This window comes from Cetorhinus maximus, chromosome 20 (genome assembly GCF_964194155.1).
Source record: "Cetorhinus maximus chromosome 20, sCetMax3.hap1.1, whole genome shotgun sequence".
In the NCBI taxonomy this organism is placed as follows: domain Eukaryota; kingdom Metazoa; phylum Chordata; class Chondrichthyes; order Lamniformes; family Cetorhinidae; genus Cetorhinus; species Cetorhinus maximus.
In genome coordinates this window covers 30,394,379-30,417,570 of record NC_135898.1, presented here as the reverse complement: position 1 = coordinate 30,417,570, position 23,192 = coordinate 30,394,379, and the positions used below count along the sequence as shown (strand labels likewise).

Sequence of the window (23,192 nt, the reverse complement as noted above, 5' to 3'; positions counted from 1 at the left end):
AAGTTCTCCCGAATGCATTTAGTAATGTACTTCTCCTGTGTACTTAGTAAAGTTCATACCAGCAGTCCCCCATACCCACTGTCTTCTGATAAATTCTGCAGCTGTTAGGGCTAATGCTATTGCTGGCCGTCTTCCTCCAGCTGTTACTTGATTCAAATAAATTAGTAGCATGCATGATAAGCAGATAGAGCTTACTGAGGGCAAGTAAGGTGCAACATATTAGAAAAAATATATATGAAGCTTTGTGGGATCATAACAATACCAAAAGCTCAAAGTAAGTTGAAGCAACACTTGTAACTATTTTTTGAAGATAATCAGCCATTTCTGGCACAGATAATCATTTTAAACTTTCTCTTTTAGACACATTGAAACTTACATTCCTTTACTTGGTGACATGCTTCCTGAGCAATTGGCTACTGCTTGTGATAATGTTGTGTCATTCCTTTGCTTGTCATTACAGAAATACAGATTTCTGAACTCATTCACCTGCAGTGCCTTAAAAAAAATCATATTTAAGAGTTACTTAAACTTATCATCAAAAGGCGCATCTAATTCCATGTGAACTCTGATGATGCCCTTATCTACCTCACCAATGTCTCTCTCAATTCCTTCATCAAATCTGAGTTGTCGGATTGCTTATCTGACACAAGTTACAATTTCCTACAATTCGGTACTGGAAAGACAAAAGCCATTGTCTTCGGTCTCCACGGAAAACTTATTTTCCTCTCCACCAATTCCATCCCCTCCCTAGCTACTATTTCAGGCTGAACCAGACACTTCACAACCTCAGCGTCCTATATGACCCTGAGATGAACTTCTAACCCCATATCCTCTCCAAAGATCACCTACTTCAAATAGTCTCTCGGCCAGCTTCCACCATTCATAAACTTAAGCTCATCTAGAGCTCTGGTGTCATGCATCCATCACCTCTGTGCTCACTGGCCTACACTGGCTGCTGATCCACCAATAGCTCAATTTTAAACTTGTGCTCAAATCCATCCATGGCACAGCCCTTCCTCTGGAACCTCTTCTAGCCCTAAAACCCCTCAGGAATTCTGCATTCCTCCAACTCTAGCCTTTTGTGCATTCTCCACTTCCGTCACCTACCATTGGTAGCTGTGCCTTCAGACATCTAGGCTTTAAGTGCTACAATTCCCCCAATAAGCCTCTCAACCTCCTTGAAAATGCTTCCAAAATTCTATCTTTTAGACCAAGTCAAATTAATGTCTCTGTCTTTGGCTCAATGTTAATTTATGGTTATGCTCCTGTTAAGCATCTTGAGATGTATTACTACATTAATTGTGCTTTCCAAATGGATATTGCAGTTGCTGCTTTATTTGTTGCTTATTAAAATATCCACCACATATGCTTTTTTATTGGTAAGATAAAAGTGTTACAGTGAATTGACCTTTGGTGAAAAGCAGCATTTTAATGAGTCATTTTATGAGGCTGAATTTCCAGTATGGAGCATTGATGGACAGGAACATGAGTCAAAGATCGGGCTATAACTATAGGGACAATTTTCCATCCCAAGCACCTGTTTAACAAAGCTTAACACTAAATTATACCTACATGTTCAGCTGCAGGTCTAACAGATGTACAAATGCCACTGTTGTAGTGTGGCCTTGTTGCCTATTTGTAATAGAGTTGATCTGAAGACAACCTTCTAAGTGGAAACATTAGGTTTATTTACAATACAGCCAACAGCAATTACTCGTGTGCTTTCAACTCCATCTCTATCTCTACACCTTCTGAGGAGATAGCCCATGCTGATAACACATTGGTTTATTATGATCTTATATCACAAGACTATTCTTAAAGGTGCAGTCCAACATTTAACAAAAACCATAATTACTACATTCCTCCCCTTTTAGATTTGCTGTGCTTTCCAAATGGATATTGTATTTACATGGATATTTATCTCATGATATCATAATATTTACATAGGTCATGAAATTTCCAAGTTCAGTCTTTCAGGTGTATTATGGCACCACGGATGGTAAATGCTGAGCTGTTCAAATCCCAGAGGGAAATTTGAAACAACTGCCACAACTATTTTACAATTTGTATTTATTTTGAGATGCATGCCTTGAATTCAGTAGTAATAAGACCACCGAGTCTTATAGGTTTCTTACAAAACTAAATCAAACCCTTATTAAGAAAAAAAAATGATTTTAAACACATACATAGGTTAACTAGGGGAGCTAGGAGTTATCATAGTGGTAATTTGTAAACCTAACTCCCAGTTACGCCTCTGTTAAGGCAACAGTAAAATACGTAGGTTTTTAAAAACTCAGGCAAAGTAACACGATACCCTGAACAATCGAATTCAAAGTGAGTTTTCTTCACTTCAGTTCGTGTGGACAGCAACTTGAGGATTAGAGGCTTTTCACACTTGTTAGATCTTAGATTGCCTTCTTTCCTTGCACATAACCTCATCTTCTTTATACATGTTTCTCCCATTTTAATGTAAATCCTATTGTTTCTATATGTCTTTTCAACTCTACTTTTATAATAATAAAAATCTTTCATACTACCAATTTTATCAGTAAGCTTTGGGAAAAATAAACACACTGTTTGACTTAGCCTCTGTTGACTAGGTATAACACCTTACCACCTCTTTGAAATTCACTACTTGGGTTTATCTAACAATGCAAATTTTCCTTTTACGCTTCATATTCTAAAACTTCAACCATGTTTACATATTTAGCATTTTAAACCTAGCTTCTCTTCTGATGCATCAAAGCCTTCAGAGCAGCTGTCTTTAATTCAATTAAGTCACACACACACAATTCCTACTTTACAATAATTTCCAATAACATTATGAAAATTATTATATTTTCCTGACAAGGTGGCTTCCTGATTTGTGTGGAATGTGGCAGCTCCACAACTTCAGATTCTTTTTCAGGAACTCACATTCTCTGGAACTTCATGAAAATCAGGTACTTGCAGTTCAATATCTTCCACTCTGATAGAGACATCTGACATGTCAGTCCTTGATTGAGCATCTTCAACTGGAAACACTGGTTCAGTAGTGGTTACAGGTGGGACCATATCTTGTTGTGGTATCTCTCTTTTCTTAAATGGCCCACATGCTTACGGATGATCTGGCCTTCCACTTCCACTTGGTATAATAATCGCTCAGTCACTGAACTTACTTTGCCTGGTAAGCACTTCGGTCCTCCAATGAAATTCTTCACTGGCTACTGCCTACCCAACAGTAAACTGTCTCTCATGACTATGCCTTTTGGTTTCCTTGACTCTTCTCCATCTTCCCCTCCAGATTTGGAAATATTAGGCTCAGTCTTGTCCTAAGACGGCATCTCATCAACAATTCTGCAGGTGTTGCTCCTATTGTCATGTGGGGGGTCACTCTGTAGTGAAAAAGAAAGTGTGCAAGCTTGGTCTCCAATGAATCACCTGTTAACTTCTTCATGCCGCCTTAAAAGTTTGAACTACCCTTTCTGCCAATCCGTTTGATGATGGATGGTACAATGCAGTCTTCACATGGTGGTGCCATTGAGGCTGATAAACCATTGGAACTCAGCACTCGTGAACGCAGTGACGTTATTGGATATGACTACTTTTGGTAGTCCATGGATGGCAAAGCTCTGGCGTAGTTTCTCTATTGTAGTGCCCGACATTGCTGACTTCACTTCATAAACATCTAGCCACTTGGAATGGGCATTGAAAATCAGTAGAAACACGGTTCCATGAAAGGGTCCAACGTAGTCAATGTGTAGCTGCACCCAGGGTCTACCAGGCAACTCCCATGGGTGCAATGGAGCTGCCACCAGCAACTTTTGTAGTTGCTGACATTGCGCACAGTGTTTTACCACATTTTCAATATAGCCATCCATCCCTGGCTACCATAGGTAGCTGCACTGTGATCTTCATTTGGGAGATCCCTTGATGGCACTGTGTAGTTTGACTAAAAGTGGCTCCCTTCCCTTTGGAGAAACAATTACCTGTGTACCCTACAATAGAATGCTACCTTGACTGCTCGTCTCGTGTCTTCAGTTGAAGAACGGTTTAATTTAATCAGAGACTGGCTCCTGGGACCAATCATGTAACACTTGGTCTCACACTCGAGATAGAACCGGGTCCCAAGTCATCCAGCCTCGGATCTGTCTGGCACACTCTGGTGAGGAATCTAGAAAATTTAACAGTAAAACGAGTTCCTGTGGAACTGGGACGTGTTCGTTATTCTCTTGTTAGGGCAGGCGACTCAGGGCATCAGCATTTGCAATGTGAATGCCTGTCCTATGTACAGAGGTGCATTCATAAGCCACCAAAATTAGGGCCCATCATTGTATTGTTGCTGAGGCTATGGGTGGTATAGCATTTTCCTCGCTAAACAAACCCAATAGTGGTTTGTGATCTGGTGCAATCATGAAATGCCTTCGTGCACATACTGGTGAAATTTTTTTACACCAGAAATGATCGACATATCTTCCTTTTCAATCTGAGAATATCCTTTCTCAGCTGTGGTAAGCGTCCTGAATACATAGCCTATTGACCGCTCCTTGCCGTCTTCCATTCTATGAGATAGTACCGCTCCCACTCCATATGGAGACTCATTGCAGTTCGCACCAAGTCTTTCGTCTGGTCATAATGCACTAATAGATTGGATGAGTTTAACAGCTGTTTCACTTTCATGAAAGCTTTTTGGGGTGCCTCCCAAGACCAATGTTGGTTCCTTCTTAGCAGTGAATGCAGAGGGGCCAGAACTGTAGATAAATTAAGTAAAAAGTCACCCATAATAATTTATCATTCCTAAAAATGATTTAAGTTCAGAAGCATTCTTACATGCAGGTGCCTCCCTTATTGCTTTAACCTTCTTTTCAACCAGGTGTGACCCCTGAGAATCTATCCGGTGACCCAAATAGATTACTTCCTTTGCTTGAAAAGTGCATTTTTCCTTTTTCAGTCACACTCCTGCTTGTAAAAAGAATTTTAGAACTTCTTCTAGGTTAGCCAAATGTTCTTTTTCAGTGAATCCATTTATCAGCACAGCATCTAAGTAGGCTACAGCCTGGAGCGGTCCCTGCAGTAAGCTTTCTATTGTTCTTTGAAAGGTGGCACAGGCTGAGGAAACACTGAAAGGCAAGCGTGTATATTGGTACAACCCTTTGTGGATATTAATTGTGACGAATTCCCAGGAGGCGTCATCCAACTCTATTTGTGATATGCGTGACTTACGTTAAGCTTTGTATACGTTGTCCCTCCTGCTAGCTTGGCAAATAGGTCTTTGATTTTTGGAATGGGGTACCTATCAAATTTGGCTGCTCTGTTGACCTTTAGTTCATAGTCCCCACAAATTCGGATGCTTTAGTCTGGTTTAAGGACAGGGACAATAGGTGCTGCTCATTCTGAGAACTGAACCGCTTTTATGACAGCCAACCTCTCTAGCTAGTTCAGCTCAGCGTCAACCTTGTCTCTTAGGGCGTATGGCACCGGTCTTGCTTTCATGAAGCGAGGGTTTGCTTCTGGATCTATGTAAATTTTGGCCTGCAGGCCTTGTATTTTTCCTAGTTCGTCCTTAAAGACAGTGGCATATTATTTAAGAAGCTCTGGTAGCCCACTTGCTCTCATCTGGAAGATTTCGGACCAGTTTAATTTAATCTCCTTTAACCAATCTCGCCCAAGAAGGCTTGGCCCTTCACCTACTACCACCATCATGAGTAGCTGTGCCAATTGGCTTCTACAATGAACAGTTACTCTGCTGATATATTTTACTTGGATTTCTTCACCTGTGTACATTTTCAGCTTGTCAAATGTTTGTTCCAAATTTAATTGATGTTCACCATTATTTAAATATCTGAAAGTGTGTTCTCTAGTTACAGTGTTTTTTTTAATTCATTCAAGGAATGTGGGCTTCGCTGGCTGGGCCAGCATTTTTATTGTCAATCCCTAGTTGCCCTTGAGAAGGTGGTGGTGAGCTGCCTTCTTGAACCGCTGCAGTCCTTGTGGAAGCTCCTGTGTTTGTTTCCAATTTTACTGGTTTACCATTCACTTGTACTGTAACAAATATTGGCTCTGTCTTGCCAACTTTCATGTTAAACAATGGCTAGATGTTAGAATTTGTTGTTTCAGGCTCTTCTCCACTGTAGCCTTCATGGCCTTCTTCTGCTGTTTGCAAGCTTGTTTAAATCTCTCTTTGCACTATCTCATTATGTGTCCGCTTCTGTGACAAAAGTAATATTCTACTCTTTTAAGCTGCCAATCGCCAAAAGACTGATTGTTTCCACATCGATTAAAGTTGTTTTTCGATTTAGCTGCTAAATTATTTCTTCTTATTTTTTGGTTAGCGGGGGCTGTTTCCCACTTCGCGGCAGAGTCTTACTTTTTCACGCCACTTTCGGCTGACTGTTCCTGCTCGATTTGGAGTACAGCACCATTTTGCGCCTCTTGTATTGCTTGTGAATCTCTTACAATGCTTTCCATGGCCAGTGGTATTTATAGCACCTTAAAATCCAGATTCACTTCAGCCAGCAATCTTCTTTGAATAGCGTCTTCTTTCACACCACACACTAAATGATCTCTGAGCATGTCGTTCAGAGTCTCACCGAACTCACAATGTTCCGTTAGTTACTTCAAATTCGCCACATAGCTAGCAATTGTCTCACCTAGGGCTCTATTTCATGAACTGAACCAGAACCTCTGCATCGTGACTGAGGGTTTGGGTTGAAAATGTCCCTTCACGAGGTCCACTAATTCTGCAAAATTCTTTGAATGTGGGGCACTGGGTGCTGTCAAACTTCAAATCAAACTGTACGTTTTGCTCCCGCAAGTACTCAGCAAGATCGCTCGCTCTTCTCTTCCCCTGTGATTTTGTTTGCTTGAAAGAAGAATGCTCATTCTATATACTGAGGCCAATCGTCTATGGCTGGCTCAAAGGGATCGATTCTACCAAATTGTGGCATTTTGGGTGAGTATATCTTCTGCTTTTTTAAACGGTCTTTGATACACACAATCGCTGGGCAAGGTATAGTACCGATTCATCTTGATTTATCCTGATTTATTCTCGTCGCCAGTTTGTTGTAGTGAGGCCTTGTTGCCTATTTGTAATAGAGTTGATCTGCAGACAACTTTCTAAGTGGAAACATTAGGTTTATTTACAATATAGCCAGCAGTAACTACTCAACTACTCGTGTGCTTTCAACTCTATCTCTATCTCTACACTGACTGAGGAGGTAGCCCTCGCTACTAATACGTTGGTTTACGCAGATCATGTGATCTTACATCACTGGACTATTCTTAAAGGTACAGTCCAACATTTAACAAAACCATAATTACTACAGCCATCCGTGTCCTTCTTATTCACCACTTCCCCACGAACAGTTTTCTCACTACCATAATGTAAATTCAAAGATGTAGGCTTGTGGGATTTGGTGTTTTAGCTGAAATTGTGGAAACAAAACACAAACTGTTCTGGTCTTGTTAACACAACATGGAAATGAGCAACAACTTACCGCAAAGCTGTACCTAGGGATACTTAAGTATTGAAGCCAGTTCAGCCCGTTTGAAATACTTGGCAAGTTCACAAGAAGGCCAGAAAAGGTCTGCCAATAAAAAGTATTTACATAATTAGAAATGGGAAGTGCCATATGTTACGTGCTAATTAATCAAATGAAAGTAATAATATCTATAGAGGGGCTTGGGGGTATGCAGACTACATATAAGGCAAAACTAAATATGTAGAATTTTGTGCTCTGAGCATTCTACTGTTTCAAATCTTCAATTAACAAAATCATTTGGGTGAATATTTGGGTTGGAATTGGATCAGGTGTTAAAGTTTTAATAGATCTCAAACCCGACACCAATGAACCTCCAACCTGCCCACTTCCGGGGTTATTTGAGGCAGGACAAGGGGTAGGCAGCTAACTCGGTCCCAGGAGGTGGGATGGCAATTTAAATACTTTTAATGAAGCTGACAGTCTCCGATTTAACTTGAATTGCAGGTTTAACAGTGGCTAGCTGGTTTTCCTAGGCCTCGGGAACCTCAGAAGCTGAAAGGAGGCAAGGACAGCTTTGGGGGGAGGCCTAATGCCTTTATAGCACTGCTTGTAGGTCAGGAGGAGCAGGAGTGTGCCCATGTGCCCAACTCAGAGGTCGAGGATAGGATCCCTCTCCCACCAAGATCTGGGATCAGATCTACCTGCTCCTGCAGCCTGCTGCAGAGTCCATTCAGTGACTGGAAGCCTAACCTGTCAATCAGGCTGGTGCCTGGGCAGGGAACTTGTCAATAAGAAAAAAAATATGCTGTGGAGTTAAAAGCTAGTTCCCCATCCTCCACTCTCCTCACCCCACAACAACCTAAATAATTCAATCCTGTTAGTATCCAGTCATTGGGTCAGATTTTCCTCTGAGGTGAATGCACCAGTGAAACAGCACCAAAATAGCACTTCTGTTCACTCTGTTTTATTAGAGGGCCAATTCAATTTTACTTGGTAAGCTGTTATTAAACAATCATGGCAGATTATTGTCCCATTAGCACTCTCTGAATGGAGATCATCCAGCAGGCATGGTAGGGGAGAGTGGATTCTGTTTTGCTGCATTAGCAGAAAGGGTTGAGACATTCATTTAGTTACTGTAACATTGTGGCTCACATAAACATCAGGCTACGCTTCTTCAAAGTACTGAGCAAACAAGTTTAAACTCTCTAGTTCAAGTATCATTGTCTGCAGCCTGAAAGAGGCGACTCTAACTTCTTGGTATCCAGAAAGGAAGTCAACAATTGGCAAGATCCAAACCCACAGAAGGTGGCCTTCTGTGACAGCCACTTGAGCCAACCATTGCATTGCTAAAAAAATGCCAAAAGAAATAAACTGCTATCTCCAAGCATCTCTCAATGAAACAATTGCCAACTGCATCCCACAAAGCACTGTGCACTGTAATATTGACATTTCCCAGTTGCAACCAAATTTCCCTTATTATGTTGTGCAGGTAAATACAGCAATCAACTTGCACATATCAAGTTCACAAAAACAGCAAATGAGTACTTCAAACATATATGATGGGAAACTTCCCACAATTTGTTGCACTTCTCTATTATCTCCACCAAATCGACAGAAGTGATCTCCACTGCCTGTATCTCAGATTCATGCTCTTTAATCGTAGTTGTATTGACGGCTGAGTCCCAAAATCCAAGTCCCCAGTTAAGGGTTGACATCAATGCCCGTCCTTACTGAGCATGGTCCGTTTCTTCCATTTCCAGGTCCTCATTCTTGCTAATACACAGTATATCACTCAATAAAAACCCAATGATTGTAGTATAATCCCAGTCACACTGCTGGGAGTATACTACAGACCCACAAATAGTGAAAGAGAGATAGAAGAACAAATATGTAGGCAAATTTCTGCTTCTAAGAACAAGAGGGCAATAATAGTAGGAGACTTCAACTATCCTAATATCAACTGGGATTCAAATAATATAAGGGGCACTGAGGGAGAAAAATTCATGCAGTGTGTCCAGGAAAATTTTTTCAACCAATTAGTGACAAACCCAACAAGAGATGCAATTCTAGATCTAGTCTTGGGGAATGAAGAAGGGCAAGTGGGTGAAGTGACAGTTGGTGACCATATTGGGGACAGTGATCACAGTTCAGTTAGATTTAGCATTACCATGGAAAAGGACAGAGATAAGGCAGGAGTAAAAGTCTTGAACTGGGGGAAGGCAAATTTTGCAGAAATGAGAAGGGACTTGGCTGAGGTGGACTGGACAGCATTGCTAGAAGATAAAACAGTGGAAAACCAGTAGGAAGCACTAAAAAGCGAGATACTAATTGTACAAAGTAGACATGTCCCCTACAAAAATAAGAGTGGTACTGCCAAATCTAGACCTCCCTGGTTGTCTAGAGGAATACAGGGGAAGATCAAACAGAAAAATAAAGCGTACGATAGGCACTAAGACCTAAGCACTGCAGATAGCCTAGATGAATATAGGAAGTACAGGGACGAAGTAAAAAAGGAAATAAGGAAATCAAAGAGAGGGCATGAAAAAAGATTAGCAAGTAAAATTAAAGATAACCCAAAGATGTTTTACCAATACATTAATGCTAAAAGGTTAGTTAAGGAAAAAGTGGGACCTATCGGAGATGAAGATGGAAACTTGCATGTCGATGCAGAGGTTATGGGAAGGGTATTGAATGAATATTTTGTCTCCGTGTTTACAAAGGAAAGGGAGGATGTAGATATAGTAGTCCAGGAGGAACACTGCGAGATATTGGACGGGATAGTCATAAAGAGAGAGGAAGTACTCGAAGGGCTGAAATCCTTGAAAGTGGATAAGTCACCAGGGCCAGATGGATTGTTTCCGATGCTGCTGAAGGAAGTCAGGGAGGAGATAGCAGATGCTCTGAGGATGATTTTCCAATCTTCAGTAGATACAGGGGAGGTACCGGAGGATTGGAGAAATGCAAACGTAGTTCCATTGTTTAAAAAAGGATCAAAGGAAATGCCAAACAATTATAGGCCAGTTAGTCTTACATCGGTGGTGAGCAAATTAGTAGAATCAATCCTGAGAGATAGGATTAACTGTCATGTGGAAAGGCATGGACTAGTCAGGGATGGTCAGCATGGATTTGTTAAAGGAAGGTCTTGCCTCAAAAATTTGATTGAATTCTTTGAGGAAGTGACAAGAAGGGTTGATGAAGGTAGTGCAGTGGATGTTGTGTACATGGATTTTAGCAAGGCATTTGACAAGGTCCCATATGGTAGATTGGTCAGGAAAGTAAAAGCCCGTGGGATTCAGGGTAATGTGGCAAACTGGATAAAAGGTTGGCTTTGTAACAGGAAACAAAGGGTAATGGTCGATGGATGCCCTTGTGAATGGAAAGTTGCCTCAAGTGGTGTTCCACAGGGCTCGGTGTTGGGACACTTGCTGTTTGTGTTATATATTAACGATTTGGATGTGAATGTGGGCGGCACGATTGGGAAATTTGCAGATGACACAAAGATTGGCCGAGTAGTGGATAGTGTAGAGGATAGCCATAATCTCCAAAACGATATAGATGGGTTGGTGGAGTGGACGGTAAAGTGGCAGATGGATTGTAACATCGAGAAGTGTGAGGTCATACATTTAGGGAGGTCAAACAGTTACAAGGATTACAAAATAAATGGGAATATACTAAGAGCGGTAGATGAAGTGAGAGATCTTGGCGTATAAGTACACAGGTCCCTGAAGGCAGCAGTTCAAGTAGACAAGGTTGTTAAGAAGGCATATGGAATGCTCTCCTTCATTGGCAGAAGTATAGAATATAAAAGGATATAATGTTGGAATTGTATAAAATACTGGTGAGGCCACAACTGGAGTATTGTGTGCAGTTCTGGTCACCACATTACAGGAAGGACAAAAACAGAATTACCTGGAAAAACTCAGCAGGTCTGGCAGCATCGGCGGAGAAGAAAAGAGTTGACGTTTCGAGTCCTCATGACCCTTCAACAGAACTGAAAGGTCATGAGGACTCGAAACGTCAACTCTTTTCTTCTCTGCCGATGCTGCCAGACCTGCTGAGTTTTTCCAGGTAATTCTGTTTTTGTTTTGGATTTCCAGCATCCGCAGTAGTTTTTTGTTTTTACATTACAGGAAGGACGTAATAGCTCTGGAGAGAGTGCAGAGAAGGTTTACAAGAATGTTGCCAGGGTTAGAAAAGTGTAGCTACGAGGAGAGATTGGATAGGTTGGGGTTATTTTCCTTAGAACAAAGAAGGCTGAGAGGTAACTTGATTGAGGTGTACAAAATTATGAGGGGAACAGATAGAGTGGACAGGATAAAATTGTTTCCCTTGATGGAGATTTCTAGAAACAGGGGACATAGATTCAAGATAAGTGGCAGAAGGTGTAGGGGGACATGAGGAAGAACTTTTTTACTCAGAGGGTAGTGGGTGTTTGGAATTCGCTGCCCAAGTTGGTGGTAGAGGCAGAAACTTTAAACTCTTTTAAAAAGTACCAGGATCTGCACCTAAAGTGCTGTAAGCTGCAGGGCTATGGGCCAGGTGCAGGAAGGTGGGATTAGAAAGGGCACCCGGGTGTCCTCGGGCTGGCATGGACAAGATGGGCCGAATGGCTTTCTTCTGTGCTGTAACTTTTCTATGGTTCTATGGATTGAATAAATATATGGTGAAAGGTACAAGTCCATTATCCCTTTAAATGGAAAGTTCCATCAAAACTAACAGAAGTGTTTGTCATAGGTAAAATGAGTTGACAGGGTGGTTATTAGTGAACATAGGAACAGGAGTAGGCTAATTGGCACCCTCAGCCTGGTCCAGCATTCAACAACCTAACTCCATATACCTGGCCTTTACCCCACATACACATTTTCAAGGACACCTGTGTGGTCGAGCGGAATCACAAAACAGCAATGTAAAGCCATGTTAAGTATTTAGAAAAGGGTTTGCAGAATCATTCTTGGCCTTAATTACCATATTTACCCATATGCCTTACATGTGTTACAGACAGGGGAGAGAGGCAAACTGAACTCCTTTATTTTCCTTGCTGTCCGTCCGTAAACAGAGGTGTTTTATTTTTTGAAATAGACTGTGGCGTGTTTCCCAAACCCTCTCTTTGTGAAATCAATTTTAAAGTGAATCACACCAAACTCCCTTCAGGGTTAAATCAGAAGTATTGTATATTCATACATTCAAACCTGGGGGATGGTTGTTGCAACCACATATACACACACAAGCATGCAAGGAGATAGGAGAGAAGGAGATAGGACCTTGCAGCTGGCAAGGTCACCAATGCAGCATGGGAGGCAGTGGCAGTGGTGGTCAGCGCCAACGCCTTGCAAAAGAGGACAGCCACCCAGTGCTGAAAGAGGATGAATGATCTCCTCCGTTCCCCCAGGGTAAGTCACTCTTCTCGTCACTCTCAACTAACACACTCACAAACCTATCACATATGCACAGGGATCTCATTCACTGCCAGTTCAAGGGACATTACCATTCACTCTCTCACACACACCCTCATTTGCCCTGCAGATTGTGTCCATGGCACCACTCACCACCCACACACATGCCAGGCATTCTTGTTATCTGGCCTGGCAGGCGTCCTGCTTACACTCTCCATCTGTATTCACGCAGGACAAACTGGCACACAACAAAAGGGAGAAGTCACAGACTGGTGGAGGAATGCCTGAAATCAAGCTCCTCATGGACTTTGAAAATAGAGTCATCAAAATGGACGGCGACGTTCTGGACGGTTCCTGTTCACTCCCTCCACCACCGACGAACAGTGAGAGCAGTGTGTACCATCTACAAGATGTACTGCAGAAACTCACCAAGGCTCCTTCAGCAGTACTTTCCAAACGCCACGACCACTACCCATCTAGAAGGGCAGCAAATACATGGGAAACACCTTTTCAAGCGCAATTAGGGATGGCAATAAATGCTGGCCTAGCCAGCGACACCCACATCCCGTAAATTATTTAATAAAAAGGTAGCCCTTATCCCCGAGGAGCCAACCCTGGAGCCTCTGTGGACCTTGGAAGACATCAGGGATCTGAGACCTGCTGAGAATGTAAGAGTCGTAGACACTCCCTGGGAATTGTGCGTAGACCTGTTGGATGCGTTTGTGGTTGCGCATTAACTGAACATTTAGCGAGTGGAAGCCCTTGCGGTTGACGTAGTGGACTGCTTGTTACGATGGAGATCTGTGCAGTCGACGGCACCCTGCCCCTGTGGAATACCTGAGATCTGAGCAAATCCCAGCGCTTATGCTTCCTGGCATTCCTGATACTGGGCAAAATGCTCAAAGTTGTGTGCCTTCATGAATATAGCGTCCGTCACCTCATGGATGCATTAATGTATGGTGGCTTGCGAGATCCCATACAGGTCGCTTGTGGAACCCTGAAGGGGGCCACTGGTGTAAAGATTGAGAGTCGCAGTCACTTTCACGCCCACTGGTGGTGGTTCTCTTTATGGCCCGTGGCGCCAAATCCTGCAGCAGTTGGCAGATGTGCCCGACCAGTTCCCTGGACATGCGCTGTCTGCAGTGACACTGGTTCTTGGTCATCTACAGGAATGACAAGTGCTGTCTATAGACCCTGAGTCCAGCTAGGCGCCAACCAGCGATGGCTCGTTAAGGCTCTTCAGCGGAGTTCACAGGAGGCCCAGTCACCTCTTCTTCCTGAGGGTGCTGCTCCTCCCTCTGCCCAGCCTGGTGCCTCTGTCGCTCTCTTCTCCTTCGCCTCCGCTCCCTGTAAGCCATGAGGCATACCGATAGGTCACCAGCCTTCATGCTCCTGTTGTACTCCTCCTGCAGGGTGAAAAGAGGGAGATTCGGGGGTTAGTATGGGTGTACTAAGAACCTGTATTGCTTAAGTCTGATGGCCCCTTATGCATGCCAGAGAGTGCTGGCCACCACTTGGATGGCCAGAGGTTAGTGTGCTGCATCGCTGCCCGAAATCCCATCCACCTCTGTCCCACTCCACCTGACCAATTAGCGGCAGCTTTGCCTACTGGACTGCATGCTGTGCTCTCAGCTCAGACGCAGGCTTTACCATCACTGAATTCCCCCACTATCAACAATCTGGGGGTTACCATTGACCAGAAACTAAACTGGACTAGCCATATAAATACAATGGCTACAAAGCAGGTCAGAGGCTAGGAAATCTGCGACAAGTAACTCACCTCCTGACTCCCCAAAGCCTCTGCACCATCTGTAAGGCACAAGTCAGGAGTGTGATGGAATACTCTCCACTTGCCTGGATGAGTGCAGCCCCCACAACACTCAAGAAGCTTGACACCATCCAGGACGAAGCAGCCCACTTGATTGGCACCACATCCACAAACATTCACTCCCTCCACCACCGACGCACAGTAGCAGCAGTGTGTACCATCTAGAAGATGCACTGCCAGAATTCACCAAGGCTCCTTCGATAGCAGCTTCCAAACCCATGACCACTACCATCTAGAAGGACAAGGGCAGCGGATAGATGGGAACACCTCCACCTGGAAGTTCCCCTCCAAGTCACTCATCATCCTGACTTGTTCCTTCACTGCCGCTGAGTCAAAATCCTGGAACTCCCTCCCTAACAGCACTGTGGATGTACCTACACCACATGGACTACAGTGGTTCAAGGCGGCAGCTCACTACCACCTTCTTAAGGGCAACTAGGGATGGGCAATAAATGCTGACCCAGCCAGCGAAGCCCAGACCCTGTGAATGAATAATAAAACAAATGCACTGCAAATCTGCAGTGTTAGCTTGAACCATGGGGGAGACTGGTCCAAAGCTGAATGATGAGATTGCAAGGGGCTGTGAGCGCCTCCACCAGCAATGGCTCCATGGCCAGCTTTCGCAAGGAGATTGTACAACATGCCCATTCATTCAATTGTTCTGCAGTCCACTAAAACGCTCATTAGTTTACAATGTGTGCCCGAGGAGTGAAAGGTTCTGGAGCATTAGGTGGCACCTTCATGGCTCTGCATTGCTTGAGTGGGCAGATAAGCTAGAGGCCCAACTCCATGCATGTCAATGTGGCTGCGCCTGATCTGTCTCAGCTGCAGAGGAATGGTCACTTTATACAAGGTTTCTCTAATGCGTGGCCGCTTCCCTCCACCCCACCCCTGCATGTGCTTGTGCACTACCATCAGACCATGGTGTCTTTCCCCTCACACTCACCTCAGACACAGTGCACCCTTGCCCCCCACAATTAGCCTCAGACCGTGCTGCCTTACACCCCCCCAAACTCGCCCCAACTGCAGTGCAGCCCTTGCCACCCCCAACTCGTCTCAGACCATGCCACCTTTCCCCTCTCCAACTTGTCGCAACCGCAGTGCAGCCCTTGCTTCGGTACTGCACTGTCAGCCAGCCAGCAAAAAGCAACTTGCCTGCACCCTCGCCTGAATGCATGGCACCTCAACCTTGAAGTTGAATGGCGACCCTTGTGCAACATTAGTGGGCACTCACCTCCAAATTCCCCTCGAAGTTCAGGTCGCCAGGTGCACCTTTTAAATGCTGTCGTGAAACATGTTGACATGCCCGGATGATCTGACGTTGGGGGATGATTCCGGCAAGCAAGGATTATAATTATATGCAGATGTATTAAAGTGACATTCCTGGCATCTGGCAGCAGGAAATGCGGCCTGCCATTGACGAGTGGAGCAGACAATTGCAAACAGGTTTCAGGATTTTTGGCTTTCTTGCCATATTGACTGCTTCTGCCTGCCATGACTCCCAAAGCCAATGGGGATGGAAAATTCTGGCCTCTGTCTCTCCTTCTCTCTCTCTTTCCTTTCCCACTCTGTGGGCTGAATTTTATGGCCCCTCCTGCTGGCGGGATTTTCTGGTCCCACCAAAGTCAATGGACTTTTGAACGTGTCATTGCATTTTACGACCCCGCCCTCGCCATGACAGGACCGTAAATTTCTGCCTAGTCTCTCTCTCCTTTCCCACTCTGTCACCCTCTCTCTCCTCTCCCACTACGTACATATACAGTAAAGGGTTCAAGCTAGGACCTGTTGCCATGCTTGCTTGTGCACAAGGTTCCATCCAACTCTAGACTGACCCCTAGGTGTGGGTCATGTGTTCTCTTACATCACTGTGTGGTGGTACTGTACTCATTCCCATGCTACCCCTATATTTGCCAGACACTTATGCTACACCTCCCCCAAATCTTTATCCAATGTATTTCAAGCTATTCTAGTTTACCCCTTGTATTTACATCATTATTACTACCCCATCTCTCCCCTTCAAGCCTTGGAGTTCATAGGTTCAGGTGATCTGGAGGCTTTATAATCTTTCCGTATTTCATTCGCACTACTGTCAGAAAAATGGTAGGCTCTGTCTCTGCAGGTAAACTCTGTTGATTTGGACTTTGTTCCACCATCTAGGTATCCTCCTCAATGGCTCTCCACCGTACCAAGGGAACAGGCTGCCTTGGGATGAGGAGACTCCTCCTGTTTCTCTTACTGTACCCTCTGGGGTACCAACAAGGTAGGTCTGAGGTTGATCATAGTCCTTCCTGATGATAGTACCCTCTCTCTTGAGGTTTTTAATCCAGGCCTTGTCATCCTTTCGTAGTTGTGGCAAGTGTGTGGCACAGTACCTTTTGTTGTAGGTGAAAGTCTGCTTCTGCTTGGAGGACTGCTCTCTTGCTTGGATATCCTGATAATCCTTGGTTACCAACCCTGGTATTAGTTTATCAGCAGGAATGCAAGCTATGTGCGGAATTTCCTGCCCATCAGGAATTCGGATGGGGCCATGCCATAATGTAAGAGTGGACCTGTAGGCTAGCAGTGCTGTGAGAAAGTTCTTATTCTTTCTTAGGAGGGCTTTCAGAGTGTGGATCCCTCCTTCAGCTTCCTCATTTGACTATGAATATCTCAGGGAGCTGGTACAGTGGTGGAATTCAGATTTAGTGGCAAAGTGGGCAAAGTACTCATCTGAAAATTGTGGGCCATTATCAAACACAATCTTGTCAGAGATTCCATGGCTTGTGAACATCTCTTTCAGTGCCTTAACTACTATCTCTATGGTAGTCATATATAGTTGCTTCACCTCAGCCCATCTGGAAAAGTAATCCACCACAATAAGGAACGATTTGCTGTTGAAGATAAATAGGTCAATGCCCTGCTTTTCCCATGGCCGGTAAGCAAATGTTTGGGGATGAGGGGATCTCTTTGGGTTTGCCTGTGCAGCACACATGCCTGACAGTTTGCTATGGTGTCCTCAATCGTCCTGGAAATACCTGGCCACCTGTCAGCAGATTGGGCCTGTGCCCTGAACTTGGTGACGCCCAGGTGGCCCTGGTATATTTTTTGAAGGATCTCTGGCTGAAGGGAAACTGGCATGACTAGCTGCTCATTTTAGACCAGGAGATCGTCTATGACCGCAGTGTTTTTACTGCTGAAACCAAGCTTTCATAGTACCACAGCGTGGACTCTGTGATTCCATCACAGTGATGTTAGCCTTGAACCAGTCAGCATTCTTCTGCTCTTGCTTCCCGTATGTTGAGAGTGCGGAATTGTAGATAATGTCTCAAAGTATGCTCTATTTTGCTTCTGCACTCTGAGTCAAGGAACTGTTGGTTTTTACCTAGGTAGGCAGTATGGCTGATGTTGATATGAGGGTGGCATTTCTGCTTTGAATGAAAAAACTACAAGGGTTGCATCCTGACCTGGTGCACACCAGGGAGTGATCTGTATCACAGTCAGTGCTGTAGTAGCTGCATGTGTTGAGAAAGCTGTTCAGAAGGTCACATCTGGTGGTGATCAGATCCTGTTGGTACCAATGCCCTGATCTTGGATTTCTCCAGGACACTTTGTGGCATGGTTTGTTCTGAAAGAAAGTGTTAGTTACACAAAGCTCACGGTAGCAGCAAAGCTCAAGTAGTCTCTGTCCTTTCTCATTTATCTTTCCCAGGCCATGATGTTCAAGACAGGACAGCCATGTCTCATGGACCTTGCCCACTCTTGCATTGAAATCTCCCAGTAGGTAAAGATGCACAGACTAAGGGTTCTGCTGGTAGCAGTGCTAATCTCCTCATAGAACTAGTCTTTCGCCTCTGTGGTGGAGCATGGCATTGGAGCAAGAGGTTAACTGGCCCTGTTTGAGTTGAGAGATGGAGGGATAGAACGTGTTCTGAACCATTTCTGGGGTGTTCTATCATCAAGGTAGCAAACAAACAAAAAGAAATAAGATGCTAACTATTCGACTGGCAAGCTGGAATGCCAGGACCATGTGCACAGGTTTCACAGCTGACTTGCAGCTGGTTGATAACATGTGCCAGATGGCTGTGATCAACATAGAACTTAATAGGTTGAACAGGTATGTAGCTTCCTTACAATTCCTTACAGTGAAGCCGACACAGTACTCATGCGTTTCCTCTGAAATCTTCCCCTGTCAGATGAATGTCTAATATTTTTCTTTCAGTGATGCAGTCTTGGCTAGCCTTGTCTCTTGCAGGGAAGCTATGTCCATCCTACCACACCCACCCTCAGTTCACTCCCCAGGAGGCAGTCATTGATTCCACAGACCACTCCCTTGACATGCACCTGGACATCCCCTTACTCCCTCCTCCACCCTACTCCCTCCTCCCCCCGGACACCTTCCCCTCTCCGAACTCCCTCCTCCCCCCAGACACCTTCCCCCTTCCGACCTCCCTCCCTTACACTTTCCTCCCCCCTCGCAGCATTCTCCACTGTTACACCCTCCTCCCCTCAGGCACCCTCCTTCCCCCTCCCAACCTCAACCCCCACCCCAACACCTTCATCCTCCCTCTCCCGACTTCACCGCACCCCCCCCCAACCCACCTCGGGGAAAACCTTCGTCTCTCACTCACACCTAAACCTTCCTCTCCCACCTCCCCTCACCCCATGGCCAAGACCATGATGTTCTGAAGCAGGCGCGAAGCATCAATGGAGACCATGGAAGATGGTGCAAACCCATGGCGAACACTGTGATGTTCTGAAGCAGGCCCAAAGCATCAACGGAGACCTCCCACCTTCCGAGAGCTGCTTCGCAAGCGGAGCCATGTGCATGAGCATCCACCTAGCATGCGATGCATGTGTTCCTCCAGGGTCCGATAGCTGTAGGGCTCCAGCATCTTCTCCTCCTCATGTGTCTGTGTCTGCAATCTGAGCAAGACCCTAACGATAAGTCCCAACTTCTGCACATTACACTTGTCCAGACGTGTTCTGGGCCAGCATGTTTTCCCGCCAGCATAACTTGGGCATGGAGGAATAATTCTGGTTGGGCCTTACTTTGTATCCCATTACCGGGATACAAATCGTGTTCACGCTGGCCTCCAGCAGGATTCGTGTTCCATCATGGTGGACACCATTGGATGATCCCGCTGTGATTTCACTCCAGTGTGAAAGCAATTTCTGCCCCTCACTCTGAATTCTCCCCACACACACCACCCTCCCGCCTGCCATAATGGCCGACACCAATGGGACCGGATAGACACTTAGACTAAAATTCTTCCTCATCTATTCAAGGCACTTCTATCCATTTAATGGGCTTCCTACACTTTGGGTGTCCTGCTGCATCTTCTTCCTTTGACCTTGACAGGCCCTCTCTTTCTGGTGGGGATACTAGCAGCAGCCAGTCCTTCAAAAATAAACAGCTCAGATTCAGAAAAATGTGTTAGAGTCATGGAGGCTAAGTGCATGAGTACAAGTCTCAATCTTGTGCAGCAAGGAAACTGAACATGTGGAAAATATAGACAAAGATATTTCAAATGCATTAGAATGGGTTACAAAGCCAACAACAGGAAGAGAGGAACAAATGAAGGTTTCATCAACATGTCATTTGAATTGGGAATAATGTATTAATGAAGGAGCTATGGCTAGACTGCTGAGCCAAGAGGCACCCAAGACATAAGAAGGGAGCATGGGTATCATTAATTGTCAGCTAACGTGGTTGGTGACAATATGGTGCAGGCTTATGGGCTTCCACACTCACCTACAGGACAGTGTGAATTCAAACAGGTAGGGAGCTACCTTTGGTAATAACAAAGGTAGCAGGTACAGGGTTATGCATAGTGAAATTTTATGTAGATAGTGACTGAGCCACAACGATGAGAGTGACAACATACATGAAGAAATTTGCCTTCCAATGAATAAGTAATGCTTTCAAGCTTTAAAACATCAGTACTTACCATTGCAAAAACGAAAATGCCATTGATTATCACGCCTGCAGTAGTCATTGTATCTAATCCAGCACCAACGGCCATGGCCAGGGATGTAGCTGCATATGATGTCAGTAACAGAATAAGCATGAAGAAGAAGAAATTGCCAAGAATCCTCTGATAACCTACAGAAAGAAAACATTCTATACTATCCTTCAGTTGGGTACACAATTAAGCTTACATGGCTTTCTCATTTTTCTTGTTTTTGTTTTGTTTTGCATACATTGCACAATAAATTTGACTCTTTGAGAAACCAAAGTTAACATAGAAACTAGGAGCAGCAGTAGGCCATTCAGCCCTTCGAGCCTGCTCCACCATTCAATATGATCATGGCTGATCCTCTATCTCAACACCATATTCCCACTTTCTCTTCAGACCCCTTGAAACTCCTAATATCCAAAAAATTATCAATTCCTTTCTTGAATACACTCAGTGACCCAGCTTCCAAAGCCTTCTGTGGTAGAGGATTCCACAGGTTTACCACCCTCTGAGTGAAGAAATGTTTCCTCATCTCAGTCCTAAATGTCCTGCCCCGTATCCTGAGACTGTGGCACCTAGTTCTAGACTCCCCAACCAGGGGAAACATTCTCCCTCCATCTAATCTGACTAGCCCTGTAAGAATTTTATGCGTTTCAATCAGATCCCCTCTCGTTCTTCTAAACTCTAGTGAATACAGGCCCAGTTGAACAAATCTCTCCTCATACCACAGTCCTGCCATCCCCGGTATCAGCCCAGTGAACCTTTGCTGCACTCCCTCTATTGCAAGCATATTCTTTCTTAGGTAGGGTGACCAAAACTGCACTCAGTACTCCAGGTGTGGTCTCATCAAAGCCTTGTATAACTACAGTAATACATCCCTACTTTTGAACTCAAATCTTCTTGCAATGAAGGCCAACATACCATTTGCCTTCCTAATTGCTTGCTGCACCTGCCTGTTTACTTTCATTGACTGGTGTACAAGGACACCCAGATCCATTTGTACATCCACATTTCCCAATATATCACCATTTAAATAACACCCTGCCTTTCTGTTTTTCACACCGAAGCATATAAATTCACATTTATCCATGTTATGCTGCATCTGCCATGTGTTTTCCCACACACACAATTTGTCTAAATTGCCTTGAAGCCTCTTTGCATCCTCCTCACAACCCCGCCCAGTTTTGTGTCGTCAGCCAACTTGGAAATATTGCACTTGGTTTCCTCATCCTCATTTATATGTATCATGAATAGCTGGGGCCCAGGCACTGATCCCTGCAGTACGCCACTAGTCACTGCCTGCCATCTGGAAAAAGACCCATTTATTCCCACTCTGTTTCCAGTGTGTCAACCAATTCTCAATCCATGCCAGTATATTACCCCCGATCCCATGTGCTTTAATTTTGCCCACTAGCCTCTTATGTGGGACCTTATCAAAAGCCTTCTTGAAATCCAAATACACCACATCCACTGGTTCTCCTTTATATATTCTACTAGTCACATCCTCAAAAAACTCTAGTAGATTAGTTAAGCATGATTTCCCTTTCATCAGGAGGGACCAAGGTCCATAGTGCAGGGCATCATCAAGCTGTTAAAGGGATAAAAATGAGGGAAGTAAATCTGAAAGTAGCAGATAATGGATCTTAATTGTTACATAGTAATTGATTATTCGGATTTATTAGAATTATTCACTGCAAGAGACATTAATAGCATGACACTTATTGCAAGGGATTCTAAAGCAAAACTTAATGATTTTGATACCACTTTGTATTGACCTCTGAGGTAGGCTTAAAGATTTCCAATGGAATAACACCACAGGAAGAGAAACAGGGCCAGATTTTCCTGTCCCAACACAGGGTCACATTGCGTTGGGTGGGCTTTAAAAATGGCAGGCGGTAATCGATTCTGGAGTTCCTGCCTCATTCCCAATGCTGGCAATTTTAATTGGCGCAGGAAATGGGGCAGGTCTCAAGCTCGCACCCAACTGTCCTGACGTTGCTCGTACGATTGCAGAAGTGGACATTTCAGACCTTCCACAGCTTTTATGGAGTTGGACCAGTTTCACACTAGCATAGAGATATAGTGAGCCATGGTTTGGAGTCAGGAACCACACAAAAAGGTAAGTTCAAAAGATGTTGGCAACTTCACATCTCCTAATGAGTTACATATGTTTTTAATGCAGTGAGTGGTGATAGGGCTTTATTTTAGAAAGGTAAGCGACCATTAGATTTAATAATGCGGTTGCCAAGTTGTCACTTCTGACATCTGACGAGATGTCAAGGCAATGTACAGCATTGTAAAAATGGAAAATCTTCAGATGCATCAGAGTACACTAATTACAGGATAAGTTGCTATTCTGCATTAAACTCTAGTGAAATGCAGATTTGATTGTGTGATGCGTTTCCATTGTTTTCATCTATTTCTTTAAAAAAAATTATTTTTCAGCCGGCGCAGACACGATGGGCTGAATGGCCTCTTTCTGTGCTATAACTTTTCTACGGTTCTGTGGCTTGTTTCAAAGCTTTGACAAATGGCTAATGCTTTCACTATCTTTGAAGTTTAGCTCAGCCATATG

General features: G+C 44.2%; 1 protein-coding gene across 1 annotated transcript in view; it reads right to left on the bottom strand.

Moving 5' to 3' along the window:
* LOC144694763 (broad substrate specificity ATP-binding cassette transporter ABCG2-like) overlaps window positions 1-23,192 on the bottom strand; it is a 165,145-nt gene that overhangs the window by 26,423 nt on the left and 115,530 nt on the right. The window contains exons 11-12 of the mRNA XM_078565338.1: window positions 20,609-20,763; window positions 7,476-7,565 (exon numbers count right to left, since the gene is read on the bottom strand). Coding sequence (XP_078421464.1) covers window positions 7,476-7,565; window positions 20,609-20,763 — 245 coding nt within the window. The remainder of the gene's footprint in view (window positions 1-7,475; window positions 7,566-20,608; window positions 20,764-23,192) is intronic.